This window comes from Oryctolagus cuniculus, chromosome 8 (genome assembly GCF_051225735.1).
Source record: "Oryctolagus cuniculus isolate XC-2025 breed Fujian yellow rabbit chromosome 8, ASM5122573v1, whole genome shotgun sequence".
Lineage (NCBI taxonomy): Eukaryota > Metazoa > Chordata > Mammalia > Lagomorpha > Leporidae > Oryctolagus > Oryctolagus cuniculus.
The window spans coordinates 111,648,036-111,662,080 of NC_142874.1; the positions used below are offsets into that span (position 1 = coordinate 111,648,036).

The 14,045-nt window shown below is 47.3% G+C and overlaps 2 protein-coding genes across 10 annotated transcripts in view; one reads left to right on the forward strand and one right to left on the reverse strand.

Annotated features, from left to right (window-relative positions):
- PTPN13 (protein tyrosine phosphatase non-receptor type 13) overlaps positions 1-6,068 on the forward strand; it is a 241,934-nt gene extending 235,866 nt beyond the window's left edge. For all 9 annotated transcript variants that reach the window (XM_008267633.5, XM_008267635.5, XM_089303139.1 and 6 more), the window contains 2 exons: positions 283-345; positions 5,361-6,068. In XM_008267633.5, the coding sequence (XP_008265855.3) occupies positions 283-345; positions 5,361-5,462 (165 nt within the window). In that variant the 3' untranslated portion in view covers positions 5,463-6,068. The remainder of the gene's footprint in view (positions 1-282; positions 346-5,360) is intronic.
- Positions 6,069-9,170: 3,102 nt separating this feature from the next.
- SLC10A6 (solute carrier family 10 member 6) overlaps positions 9,171-14,045 on the reverse strand; it is a 48,932-nt gene continuing 44,057 nt past the window's right edge. Inside the window, exons 7-8 of the mRNA XM_017347442.4 lie at positions 12,889-13,046; positions 9,171-11,407 (exon numbers count right to left, since the gene is read on the reverse strand). Of these exons, the coding sequence (XP_017202931.3) occupies positions 11,133-11,407; positions 12,889-13,046 (433 nt within the window). The 3' untranslated portion in view covers positions 9,171-11,132. The remainder of the gene's footprint in view (positions 11,408-12,888; positions 13,047-14,045) is intronic.

Genomic DNA, 14,045 nt, shown 5'->3' on the forward strand with positions numbered 1-14,045 from the left:
GTATTAGCAATGAGTCAGTTTCGGGGGGGGGCGATAATTTGTACTGGTGAATTTTCATATGAAGTAACCTGCTGTAATTCTTTTTAAAAGAGCATTCCTAACATGACCAAATGATGACAGTCAGTGCCCTGAGTCATTTTGTCCAGGAGGATTTCCCAAGACAACTGGAAGGGGAAGAAGAGTGGGGTGCAGAGTCCCACATAAGCCACCCCTCTATGACCCCTTTGGGGCTCAAATCCAGTTACCCGTTTTATCTGAAACATGTTCTCCTTCCGTCGGCAGTTTGACATCTCTGATGTAGTGCGCTGCATGAGACTACAAAGACATGGGATGGTTCAGACTGAGGTGAGTCTCACTGTCTTTTTTTTTTTTTTTTTTTTATCTTTTATTTAATGAATATAAATTTCCAAAGTACGACTCATGGGTTACAATGGCTTCCCCCCCCATACCGTCCCTCCCACCCACAACCCTCCCCTTTCCCACTCCCTCTCCCCTTCCATTCACATCAAGATTCATTTTCGATTATCTTAATATACAGAAGATCAGCTTAGTATACCTTAAGTAAGGATTTCAACAGTTTGCTCCCACACAGAAACATAAAGTGAAAAATAATAGATGATTTTTTTTAAATGATGATGAAATCAGATCAGACCTATTGTCATGTTTAATCCCAGTGAGAGTCAAGTTGGGAATTGATAATTTCTTTTTTTTTTTTTTTACAGAAGATCAGTTTAGTGTACATTAAGTAAAGATTTCAATCGTTTGCACCCCCATAGAAACACGAAGTGAAATATACTGTTTGAGTACTCGTTATAGCATTAAGCCTCAGGAGTCTCACTGTCTTCTAATGCGGATTTTTGTAAAGATGCTAACATTTTTAAAGTTCCTGTTAAACCATCTGTCTGTTTTGAGGATTCCTACATTATAACATAAAATCAAATATTTACTGCAGTAAAGAAAATATTTTTAAACATGAAGGCTAATTCAGAAAAAAATTAAAATATTTCTAGACTGCCTTTTAAAAATGTTACCTTTTGGCCGGCGCCGTGGCTCAATAGGCTAATCCTCCACCTTGCGGCGCCGGCACACCGGGTTCTAGTCCCGGTTGGGGCGCCGGATTCTGTCCCGGTTGCCCCTCTTCCAGGCCAGCTCTCTGCTATGGCCAGGGAGTGCAGTGGAGGATGGCCCAAGTGCTTGGGCCCTGCACCCCATGGGAGACCAGGAGAAGCACCTGGCTCCTGCCAGGATCAGCGCGGTGCGCCGGCTGCAGCGGCGGCCATTGGAGGGTGAACCAGCGGCAAAAGGAAGACCTTTCTCTCTCTGTCTCTCTCTCTCACTGTCCACTCTGCCTGTCAAAAAAAAAAAAAAATGTTACCTTTTAATCTAAAAATAAAGAAATGCAATATCATTACAGAGAATGGTAGATTACAGAGAATGAGACAGGGAGATAGCATGTTGGGGGCAGGGATTGGGAATGGTATGGCTTTCCTTCCCCATTTCCAATCTAAAAAAGAGACAGAAGGTAGGACTTTTTGTTCAGGAAGTTCTCCAAGGGGGAATGGCTTTATCAGCTCTGGCTGGAAGACAGCAGGGCAAGCCCAGGCTAGAGAGAGGCTCTCCTCGGCGGGAGAGGGAATGGTACCTCCATTTGTCCCCTGCCATGTCATTTTCATTTTTTGACCTAAAATCAAACCATGCACTATATCACCTGCTGACTTACAGTTGTGTCCTTCATGGAGGCTTCATTATTACTGTCTGTCTGTTTTTTTTTTTTTTTTTAAGAAAACTTTTATTTTCTAAATATAAATTTAGAAAGTACTTTTGGATTATAGCAGTTTTTCCCCCCATAACCCTCCTCCCACCTGCAAACCATCCCATCTCCCACTCCCTCTCCCATCCCATTCTTCATTAAGACTCATTTTTCTTGTGTGTGTGTGTGTGTGTGTGTGTGTATGTTTTTTGTTGTTGTTGTTGTTGTTGTTGTTGTTTTGAAAGAGTGGATAGTGAGACAGAGAGACAGAGAGAAAGGTCTTCCTTTTGCCATTGGTTCACCCTCCAATGGCCGCCACAGCTGGCGCGCTGCAGCTGAAGATTCATTTCTACTTATCTTTATATATAGAAGATCAACTCTATACTGAGTAAAGATTTCAACATTTTGCACCCACACAGAAACACAAAGTATAAAGTACTGTTTGAGTACTAGTTTTACCGTTAATTCTCATAGTACAACACATTAAGGACAGAGATTCTACATGGGGAGTAAGTGCACAGTGACTCCTGTTGTTGACTTAATGAATTGACACTCTTATTTATGACGGCAGTAATCACCTGAGGCTCTTGTCACGTGCTGCCAAGGTTATGGAAACCTCTTGGGTTCACAAACTCCGACCTTATTTAGACAAGGCCATAGTCAAAGTGGAAGTTCTTTCCACCCTTTAGAGAAAGGTACTGCCTTCTTTGATGGCCCCTTCTTTCCACTGGGATCTCACTCACAGAGATCTTTGATTTAGGTCATTTTTTGCCACTGTGTCTTGGCTTTCCATGCCTGAGAAACTCTCATGGGCTTTTTACCCAGATCCGAATGCCTTAAGGGCTGATTGTGAGGCCAGAGTGCTGTTTAGGACATCTGCCATTCTATGAGTCTGCTGTGTATCCTACTTCCCATGTTGGATTGTTCTCTCCTTTTTAATTGTATCAATTATTATTAGCAGACACTGATCTTATTTATGTGATCCCTTTGACACTTAATCTTATCTTTATGATCAGTTATGAACTTAAACTGATCACTTTAACTAGTAAGATGGCATTGGTATATGCCAACTTAATGGGATTTTGTCCGTCTGTCTTCACTGACTAGTTCCACTATCCATCTTCTTTGTATGTGGGGTGTGAAAGGCGTAAAGTCATGTTTCTCTACCTCTTAAAAATATATACAAAATTTACTAAATATATTTAAAGTTAGAATATGTCTACTTCCCTTCATATTTTTTTTTAATTATTTACTTATTTTATACAAAAGAGAGACAGACACAGATCACCCAGGATCTGAGCCAGTGGCTGGAAACTCACCCTGGGCCTCCCACATGAGTGGCAGGGAGCCAACCACTTGAGCCATCACCTACTGTTTCCCAGGGTGCATGTTAGCAGGAATTTGAATCAGGAGTCGAGTCAGGACTTGAACCCAGGCACTCCAATATGGGATGCAGGCATCCAAGCACATCTTATCCGCTGTGACAAATACCCACCACATAGACCTTTTTAATCCAAATTAAGGCTGCCAAATATTAAGCTGATTCGCAGGCACAGTGTTTAGGTAAGGAAAACACGCTTCTCCGAAAAAGTTGTTCTTTGGACCCAGGAAGTTCATTCATTCATTTGTGCATCCAGCAGGTATTGGTTGAGTTCCTTCTGTGTACCAGAAACTCTTGTAGGTGCTTGGAGCACATCAGTGGCTAAAACAAAAATCTCTGCAATAATAACAAGGATGGGGCCGGCGCGTGGCTCACTTGGTTAATCCTCCGCCTGCGGTGCCGGCATCCCATAGAGGTGCGGTTCTAGTCCCGGCTGCCCCTCTTCCAGTCCAGCTCTCTGCTGTGGCCCTGGAAGGCAGTGGAGGATGGCCCAGGTGCTTGGGCCCCTGCACCCGCATGGGAGACCAGGAGGAAGCGCCTGGTTCCTGGCTTCGGATTGGCGTAGTTCTGGCCGTAGCGGACATTTGAGGGGTGAACCAATGGAAGGAAGACCTTTCTCTCTGTCTCTCTCTCTCTCTCTCACTTTCTAACTCTGCCTGTCAAATAAACAACAAAAAATAATAATAACATGGATATTCGAGCAGGGTGGTGGTGAGGAAGGGAGACCATAAATATGTTAAATAAGTTAATTATATAAGAACTTTGAAAGTGTGGTCTGCCCACATGGAAGTCCAAGGTGGGAGTAGGTCTTATATATCCAAGAATGGGCACTGCCAGTCTGGCTGGGGTGGAGGAAGGAAGGCAGACAGTAGGACAAGGTGTGGGCAGAGGGGAGGTGACCAGGGCTTCCCTGAGTGAAGTGGGAGCCATTGCAGGATTACAGCGTGGAGTGACAGGATCTGACTCATGTGTTATCTGGGTGCTGTGCTAAAATAAGAGCGACCTGGGAAGGAGGGACAGAGGGGTCAGTGCTGGCAAGCACGACCGGGCCAGGCCAGGCTGGTAAGTAACAGCAGGGCGAGAGAGGGTGCTATACGGAGGGGACTTGCTAATGGATTGTGTGTGCTATAAGACAGAGACCAGGGTGAGTGGGAGGGAAGGTGCAAGTACAGATGAGCCAAAAGGCCATCAAAAGACCACTTCTGCTATTCCCAGAGAACTGGTGGTCTTTTTAGGAGTGTATTTTACATGCTTAAACACATGTACACACGCAGGGTCATGTTCACACATATACTTATGCAGTATTTTAAATGAGATTCCACTGTAGTTAGTCTTTTATTACTTGCCATTAATATTTTGTGAATTTTTATATCTAAATTTTTAGAAATTCATTTATTTGTTTCAAAGGCAGAGTTACAGAGAGGGAGAGACAGAGAGATCCCCCATCCCCTGGTTCACTCCCTAGATGGTCGCAATGTCTGGACCTAGGCCAGGTGGAAGCCAGGAGCCTAGAACTCCATCCAGGTCTCCCACTTGGATGGCAGGGGCCCAAATAATTAAGCCATCTTCTTCTTCCCAGGCACTTTAGCAGAGAGCTGAATTGGAAGCAGTGCAGCCAGGACTCAAACCAGTACTCATATGGGATGTTGGTGTAGTAGGCAGTAGCTTAACCCCGCTGCACCTCAACACTGGCTACTATCTACTTATTTTTAGACTCATTCTTGCCAATTAAAAAAATCTTGATCCCCTGCACCATCAACGTAATAGAGAATTTCACCAAAACAATTCATTTTCAAGAAACTTTGATTTCCATATTTTTTCCCAAAATAAACTTATTTTGAATAGTTTCCCTTTTTTAATGACTTCTTTATTATTTATTTTTTGACATTTCAGAACATCAAAGTGAGCTCCATAAATTTAGGCAGAATTTTTTTGGAAGATTATTTTTCTATTAAATATCATCAAAGCCCAAAAAGTAGAAGTGACCCACCAGAGATGTCAGCTAGCACTGTGGGGTAGTGCCTCCCCCGTTTCCCTCCTCATTTTGTCAGTCTGCTTTCTAATTGTTGTAACTTTTATGACACTACACTACTACTGCTTACATTCAACATTGCAAACAGTATTTTCAAAATTTCCCAAAAATCACTGCCCACAGTAGTGTAGCAGTATATCTAGAATATTTGCATTGTACATCTGAGGTTTTCCCTCCCTCTCCCCCTCTGGCCATAGGATCAGTATATTTTCTGCTATCAAGTCATCCTTTATGTTCTGACCCGTCTCCAAGCTGAAGAAGAACAAAAAGAGCAGCCCCAGCCTCAGCCTCCGAAGTGACCCGAACAGAGCAGCCTTTGGGACGTGTGCGCCTCTCTCCCCTTCACCGCCGCAGACTCCTGCTCTCTGCTGACGAAGGATCTCGGAGCAGCAAGTCCAGACAGCACCGCCGATTCTCCTCTGCCTTAGAGGGGTCTCCTCGTAATCACACGTAACGGTGACATGCTGTGTCTGTGCTGCCACTTTAACCTACGATAATTAAAGGGTTTCTAACACTAACTGAACAGTGCGGATTGTCGGGATGTTGGAAGGTAGCATTTGATTATAGTGGACGCTGTTACAAGGACACGCTGAGTCTATTTTTAATGTATCAATGTTGTTTATAGCAAAAAAAAAATTTTTCCAGTATTTTGATAGTTATTTTATAGGGGATACTTGAAACCAGTATTTAAGCTTTAAGTGACAGTAATATTGGCATAGAAAAAAGTAGCAAGTGTTTACTATATCAGTTTCTTAAAGTTTACTATATAGAATTTCTTGTAATATATTTATATACTTTTTCATGAAAATGGAATTATGAGATATGTTTGTAAGTGCATCATCTATTTGTAATGCATCATCTCACTTTGTAAATAAAAATACACCTTAAACATGAATGAGCCAAAACTATGTACATTTTAAGTGTGTTCTTTAAAAAAAAAAAAAAGATTATTTATTTGAAAGGCAGAGTTACAGAGAGAGGTGTCTTCCGTCTGCTGGTTCACTTCTCACTTGGCCGCAACGGCCAGGGCTGGGCTGATCCAAAACCAGGAGCCAGGAACTTCTTTCAGGTGTCCCATGCAGGTGCAGGGGCCCAAGCACTTGGGCCATCCTCTGCTGCTTTCCCAGATGCATTAGCGGGGAGCTGGATCAGAAGTGGAGCAGCCGGGACACGAAAGGTGCTCATATGGGATGTTGGTGCCGCAGGGGGAAGCCTAACCTACCACAGCACAGCGCCGGCCCCACAGTACGTTGTTCTTTAACAGCACCCAGGCTCCTGGGAGGGCAGGGACCTCTAGACCCCAACCCCACCTCTGCAGCTGATGGCAGGCATGTGGGCCACAGGGAGCGGGCATGGTGTCACAACTCCTGGTAGATCTTCACAAAAGGCCAACGTGAGGGTGAGGTACTGGCACAGCAGCTGAGAAATCCAGAGTTGCCTCCCTTCCTCCCGCCGCCCTGTGAGAGGTGCCAACTTTCTGCACCCAGCCGATACATAGAAGAGAGTATTTTCCATTTTCCAGTCCTAGTCGAAGTGATAGAATACTCATCTGACCAAAAGGTAATCAAAGAAAACAGTACCGGGGCTAGCGCTGTGGCATAGCGGGTAGAGCCACTGCCTGCAGTGCCCGCACCCCATATGGGCACCCGTTCCAGTCCTGGCTGCTCCACTTCCAATCCAGCTCTCTGCTGTGGCCTGGGAAAGCAGCAGAAGATGGCCCAAGTCCTTGGGCCCCTGCATCCACGTGGGAGAACTGGAAGAAGCTCCTGGCTCCTGGCTTCGGATCAGCACATCTCCAGTCATTGCAGCCAATTGGGGAGTGAACCAGCAGATGGAAGACCTCTCTCTCTGCCTCTCCTTCTCTATGTGTAACTCTGACTTTCAAATAAATAAATAAATCTTTAAAAAAAAAAAAAAAAAGAAAAAGAAAGAAAGAAACAGTACCCTGCTAACTTGCGAGGTTTCTGTCTGGCTCTGCCAAACCGGAAGAAAAGGATTAGCCTGAAAGAGCTGGCTTCAGCCTGGTGGTCCCCGAGCCTCAGCTCCGAGCTTGTTTCCCCAAATCCTACCCCTAACAGTATTTCTTTGAGCCGTGAGCGATGCCATCCCGACCCCCAAGCGTCTGCCTGGCTCGGACTCTGAGCCCACAGCAGTTCCCGGCTGGCTGCTTTGAATGGCTGCCTGACCACGGCCAGCGATGTGCGTGCGCATCTGAAGGCGAGCGCGCCTCCCTGAACGTGAGGCTTCCCCGTGCTGTGCTTGCCCACCAGGTAGCAGGCTTGCAGTCCGCCTCTGAATCCTGCAACACAGGCTGCACCAGCACCATTCCTGCTGCAGTCAGAAGAGTCTTTGTGGTTTGGGCTGCAGCCAGCGATTTCATTTCAAAACAAAAACAAAACAAAACAAAGTTTCTGTTTGCTTTAAAAGACTTTTGGAAAGTCCTGCTGCGAGTGAGCTGGAATCCTGAGGCCTTGTTTTCCTGTCATGGGCATGAAAGCCGGCCAGCCAGTGCTGGGAGCCAGTACAGCTGGAGGTGATCAGCTGCCAGGCGGGAGAGAGCAGAGCTGGAGGCTGCTTTTACGGAAGCAGCAGTGAGGAAATGGAAAACGAGGGCAGAAAATGCAGGTTTGGGCTTAACGACCCCCAGCGGGAAAGTGCAGTGAACGTGTTTGCCGCCCTCCTCTGGCGTCCGGCTCACCGCCATGCCCAGGGCTGAGCCATCTGCTGGGGCGTGCTGGTCGGAAAGCCAGGAGCATAGCAGCGGAATGAATAAAGAAGAAAACTTGCTCTTGCTCTAAACACACAGTGCACTAGCCCCGTGCAGGGAATACAGACCCGAACCACACAGCAGCGCAGTCATCGCTGTGAGTTTCCAGCTCATCTCCCAGTGCTGGGCAGGTCAGCCGCCCAGCAGGGCAGCCCTCCTTCCCTCAGTGTCTAGGAGCTGTGGCTAACCCTAGAGCTGGCACACGGCTTCCGGGTCGTCCAGCGAATCGCCTCGGTTCCCCCCCCCCCCCCCCCGCCTGCGGGGAAAGAGCAGGGAGGAGCGCCTGCCGGGGGCATCTTTGGAGAGGTCAGATGAGCCAGCAGCAGCCAGCCAAGGGATGGCCCCAGAAACCAGGAAGCTGGAAACTGAGCAGCTGCTTCCTTACGCCAGCTCGGTGCTGTAGAAGGGGAGGCACGAATCATGACCTAAGATGTCTATAAAACGGAATGGAAGCTGCGGACTCGGACAGGATGGTGTCTCAGCATGGTTCTGTGCATTGCAGGATTAGAAACACTTTATTCTGGCCGGCGCCGCGGCTCACTAGGCTAATCCTCCGCCTGCAGCGCCGGCACCCCGGGTTCTAGTCCCAGTTGCTCCTCTTCCAGTCCAGCTCTCTGCTGTGGCCCAGGAAGGCAGTGGAGGATGGCCCAAGTGCTTGGGTCCCTGCACCTGCATGGGAGACCAGGAGGAAGCACCTGGCTCCTGGCTTCCTGTCAGCGCAGCACGCCGGCTCTAGTGGCCATTTAGGGGGTGAATCAATGGAAGGAAGACCTTTCTCTCTGTCTCTCTCTCTCTCTCTAACTCTGCCTGTAAAAAAAAAAAAGATTTTATTCCAAAATCAAAACTTCAGTGGATGTCATTAAGAGAGACATTCCTGAATTGTCATGAGAAATAGGAGAGAAGTGGCAGGTAGAAAAGATCACTTTCCTTACACCTGTGGTCCTGGAGGACCTGCCAAATCCGTGGCTTTGCAAATGACCAGTTGTCCATATGCAACATGCCAAGTCCAAGGACGTAAAAGAGCAGTTTGCCCAGCTAACTTCCAGGCATAGATGCACAGAAAGTGCAAGAATATGTTTTCATGTTGTGTTACTCAGAAATTTTCAGTTTTACCTTGTAAACATGGAGACTGACGAATTATGGGCTGTCCTAGATGATATTTTAAAGCCAATCTAAATTTTAATGTCTCAGTTTAGGATTGTGTTAGACTGTAAATAACCAAAACCAGTACCACCCAGGGTTACACAAACTAGAGGTTTATTTTCTCCCTTAAGAAAACCAGTTCAGAAGTCGGTAGTTGCTATGACTGACTGTGCAGCTCAACAATGTCAACAACTCCATAATTATCCTGGCCTCTCCTTCATGGGGTGGGAATGGTTGCTGCAGCTGCAGCTATTACATCTGAATCCCAGAAAGGAATTGATCAAGACAAAGGGTCCATCAGCACCTGGAACAAGAGAGCAAAAATTCCAGAAGTCCCTAGCAGAGTTCTGTTTCCTTCTTATTAGCAAGAACCGTGTCACACGTCCACCTCCAGCCTCAGTACAGTTAGCTTTAGCTAGCCACAGCTCCTTGAGGGCAGGAGCCTTTTCTGCCTTGTTACCACTGTGCGTCCGGGTGCTTATGCACAGCGCAGACAAGCTTCTCGACCCATCATACACATCGGGTGGGGAAATGGGAGCCCCAAGTGGGCAGCAGCCGCTGAGAACGAAGCTGCGTTGTTCTTTTCCATATGAAGACTAACTGTAGCCGGCGCCGCGGCTCACTAGGCTAATCCTCCGCCTTGTGGCACCGGCGCTCTGAGTTCTAGTCCCGGTCGGGGCGCCGGATTCTGTCCCGGTTGCCCCTCTTCCAGGCCAGCTCTCTGCTGTGGCCAGGGAGTGCAGTGGAGGATGGCCCAAGTGCTTGGGCTCTGCACCCCATGGGAGACCAGGAAAAGCACCTGGCTCCTGGCTCCTGCCATCGGATCAGCGCGGTGCGCAGGCTGCGGCGGCCATTGGAGGGTGAACCAACAGCAAAAGGAAGACCTTTCTCTCTGTCTCTCTTTCTCACTGTCCACTCTGCCTGTCAAAAAAAAAAAAAAAAACTGTGCCTCCAACAGGGTTCCTTCCGTACCGCCACACAGGCTTTGTGTTGCTGTGACAATACAATCACCGTCGTCACTGGGGAAGACTGACACAGTCATAAGGCGCTCAGTCTCAGGATGCCTTCTCATGCACTTCAGAACTGAAAAAGGAGAATAGACACCAGAAGGAACCGGAGTCCCAACACACACACACGCTGTAGGCAGTTACGGGACAAAGTGGTATTCACACTCACGTAGAGAACACAGGCGGTTCCGCAGGGGAGGCTGGAATAAGTACCCATTAAAAAAAAAAAAAAAAAAAAAAAAAAAAAACAAATTCTAACATGCCATACTAAAAGATAAATTCAACAGTGGAATGAACGCGCATATGCAGCCCAGGAAAGTTACAGGAAAACATCTTTAATGATGTCGCAAGAGAGGAAGATGGCTTTTACCCACCGCCAGGCTGGTGGACTGCATGGGAAGACACGGACAACACCAACCGGTACAGCTGTGGAAGCCGCTGCCCGCTTCCACTGGTGCAGGGCGAGCTGTCTGAACGCCGCGATGACAGGCTGCTTCAATGTCAGCCCCGGCGGCCCGTGCAGTATTTTGGGCAGCCACTGTCTGAAAGAGTGAGGTAGATCAGTGCAGACTGACGCACAAAGCTGCCCTCTATACAGCATGTCACCAAGACGCCTGCAAACGCCACTCATACACCTCCGTGGTTTTCAACTGATCCCGAGCAGGCCACTCTCCAGCGAGTGGAAATGCAAGGCGTTGGCTGCTTAACCTCAGGCGCTCTGCCGATGCCCTCTCAGCTTGTATTACAGCTCTATGATCAAGGGGTTCCGATTCCTCTACAGATAGCACTCCTTGGCGAGAGGGGCCTCACTCCGCATTAAAAGCTCTGTGCGTCCTCCCGGGTGCTCCAAAGGACCCGCCGCGCCCGGCCTCTCCTGCAGAGTCCTGACTCCTGTTCTCCAAGTAAATCCACAGCATGAGGCCGGCTTCGCGCCGCGACGCACGGTGCTGCCGGGTGTGCGAACCTCCTAAAGAACTTCCTTGACAAGGGATCCCATCGCCACGCACGATCCGCACCAGGCTCAGACGTGCGCACTGACGGGGCTCACGGCCCTACCAGTGAGATTCGTGCCTCAGCCCGGCCCCGCCTTTACTGGCCGCCGGAGACAGCGGAGCAGCCAGGCCCGCAGGTGCACACTGTTCCCCGGAGGCCACGTGGCCATCCGTTGGCCCTGACGGCCCCGGAGCTCCAGCGGCTTCTTCATTCACCTCCAAGAAGGCTCTGGTCTCTTTGGGAGACGTGGATCTCTGCTTGGGGCAGCCTTCAACGTGCTCCGGCTCCCTCCTCCTCTGCTTGTTCTTCAGTCTCCTCTTATAGGTCTGATAGGCTGGGTGGGAACACACAGGGATGGACAATCTCTTAGCCAGGGTGTAACTTGATAGCAACGTTTATTTCTCCTTACACTGGGGGTTTGTTTGCTTTGCAACATACATGCATAAACACACAGGAAGAAGAGGAAGGGAAGAAACTGAATGAATCTGTGATTCAGAGTGGCTCCTTCTGTCCGGAATGGACCATTTGTGATTGAGCCTCAACCCCCGGTCACTGACAGCGTGGTCAGTAGGAGAGTTTGCCATGGCGGGCACTCCCCTGCAACCTGGGATGGAGCAGGAATGGCTTCCCCTGTCTGTCTCACCAGGAAAAAGAATTTGAAGTTGGATCAAAGACCAGGAGGTTTGTTCTGATAGGATTTCCCTTATCGCAAGGGACAACTACACCCCAACAACTCCTGCCATTGTTTTAGTGATTGGTATATTAGTAGTCAGTACAGATTAACTATCATCCATCTAGAGTCAGTTGTATCCGTGATCCCAAGCCTTATTCAGAGCCTGTCCCTTGACAACAGTAAAAATGTACAATGGCCAGGATTTGTGTGTGTGTGTGTGTATACATTGGTAGGAGTATATATGTATACATTTTTAATTTACCTTCTGTGAACCTACATATGATATATGCATCATTATATTGATAAATAAATATATACATATAATTTGTGTATATATAGAGAGGGAATTTCAATATTTGTATATGTATTGTATTTGGTATTTGAAAAATATTTCACAGTCATTCAGCACAAGTGTTGGTCACAGAAACACTCAAATAACTTGGTATTCAGAAGACCTCAAGGGTGTTAATAAGACTAAATTAATAAATGCTTACATTGGGTAAATATCATTTTTAAAGATGACTACCTATGGAGACCTTGTCTTAACAAGATTCTGAATCTAAGTTCTGGTAGTGCATTGGGTTTTGTGAAACATACTTCTTTATAATCATAAACTTGCTTTCAGATGATTCTACATTTTGTGAATTTTTATTTATTTTCATTTTATTTGAAAGGCAGACAGGGACAGAGATTGTCCATCTGCTGGTTCACTCCCCAGATGTGACAGCCAAGACGGGAGCAGGCTAAAGCCAACAGCCTGCAACTCAATCTAGGTCTCCTGTGTGAGTGAGTGGCCGGGACCCAGGTACTTGTGCCATCACCTGCTGCCTCCCAGGGTGTGCATTAGTAGGAACCTGGAATCAGAAGCAGAGCAAGGACTCAAACCCAAAGACTCTGCTGTGTGGTGTGGGAATATAAGAGGCACCTAAACCGCCATGCCAAATGGCTGCCCCGGTTTGTTACATATCCTGTGAAACTCCCATTCGCGTCAAAGTATTCCATTTATGTGCTTTATTGGCTCCAGAAATGTCAGATGAGAAGTGTGTCACAGAGGAAGCACATGCAAGGTTGGGTTGAACAAGGAGCCATTAAGTTGGGTTGGCCAATTTCCAGTCAACTCTACCCAATGGGAGTTCACCTACCTGCAACTATGAGAAATCCATCCAACAGCTGGAAGAGTCCATAGGCCAATGGGAAGCTAAACATCTGGACCAAGTACTCAGCAGTGAAAGACAGCTGGAGCATGGTGATGCACATCTGAATATTTTGAGCTCCCGTTTCCAAGGAAATCGTCCTGCACCTGCCGATGAAAGAGTTGTCAAGAGTTACAGACTAGCGACAGCACTATTCTTAACCTTCTTTTACATGCAGTCATAACCCTATGTAATGAGCGCAGGCCACTGAAAATGTGGATCATGTATAGTTTCTTGCTGAGTACCTCCTTTCTAGGATGAACTTCTGAGAGGCACTGTGGGGTAGGACCATGCAAACACTGTCCTGGGAGAGGAATCCGAGTGGAAAGACAAGACACACACAGAGAAAAGGCTCAGGAACAACAAAAAGCACAAGCGGGGTCAGGGAGCTGCAGTAGAAATTCAGAAAAGTGGCGGAAGTACTTAGAGAAGGCTTCGCAGAGGAGGAGGGAGAGACGTTTCAGGATGCAAAGAGTGGTGAGGTCGCTTACATGCGAGAAATGACAGAAAGCAGAGTTCCAGGCACAGGTGTGAGTGTGGCCTATTCAGGAGGCACTGAGTATCTTCAAAAGCTCTGTGGAAATGTGCATTGTGGGGGCGAGATGTGTGATGCAGCAGACTGAGCCGCAGCTTGGGATGCCTTAGCTCAGAGTACCTGGTTCAAGTCCTGGCTACTCCAGTTCCAATTCCGCTCCTACCAATGTGTCTAGAAGGAGCAGATAATGGCTCAAGTACTTGCGACCTGCCACCCACATGAGAAACCCAGATGGAGTTCCTGGCTCCTGGCTTCTCTTCAGCCTAGCCCAGCCCCAGCCACTGTGGGCATTCAGGAAGTGAATCAGTGGATGGAAGATCTCTCCTCACTCTGTCCCACCTTCTCTTTCTGTCACTCTGCCTTTCAAATAGACAAATCTTTTTTCAAACATGTATTATGAAAAAAATGCATGATTTCAAAATTTCTTTTGCATCAAAATAAACTTATCTTCTATTGTAAACTAATCCACAAGGAGGTAGTATTAGAGGAGATGAGAATACAGAGTTGGAACTATGAAACAGCACAAACCAAACAATATTGAAAACAAACACACACAAAGACCCTAAATGAA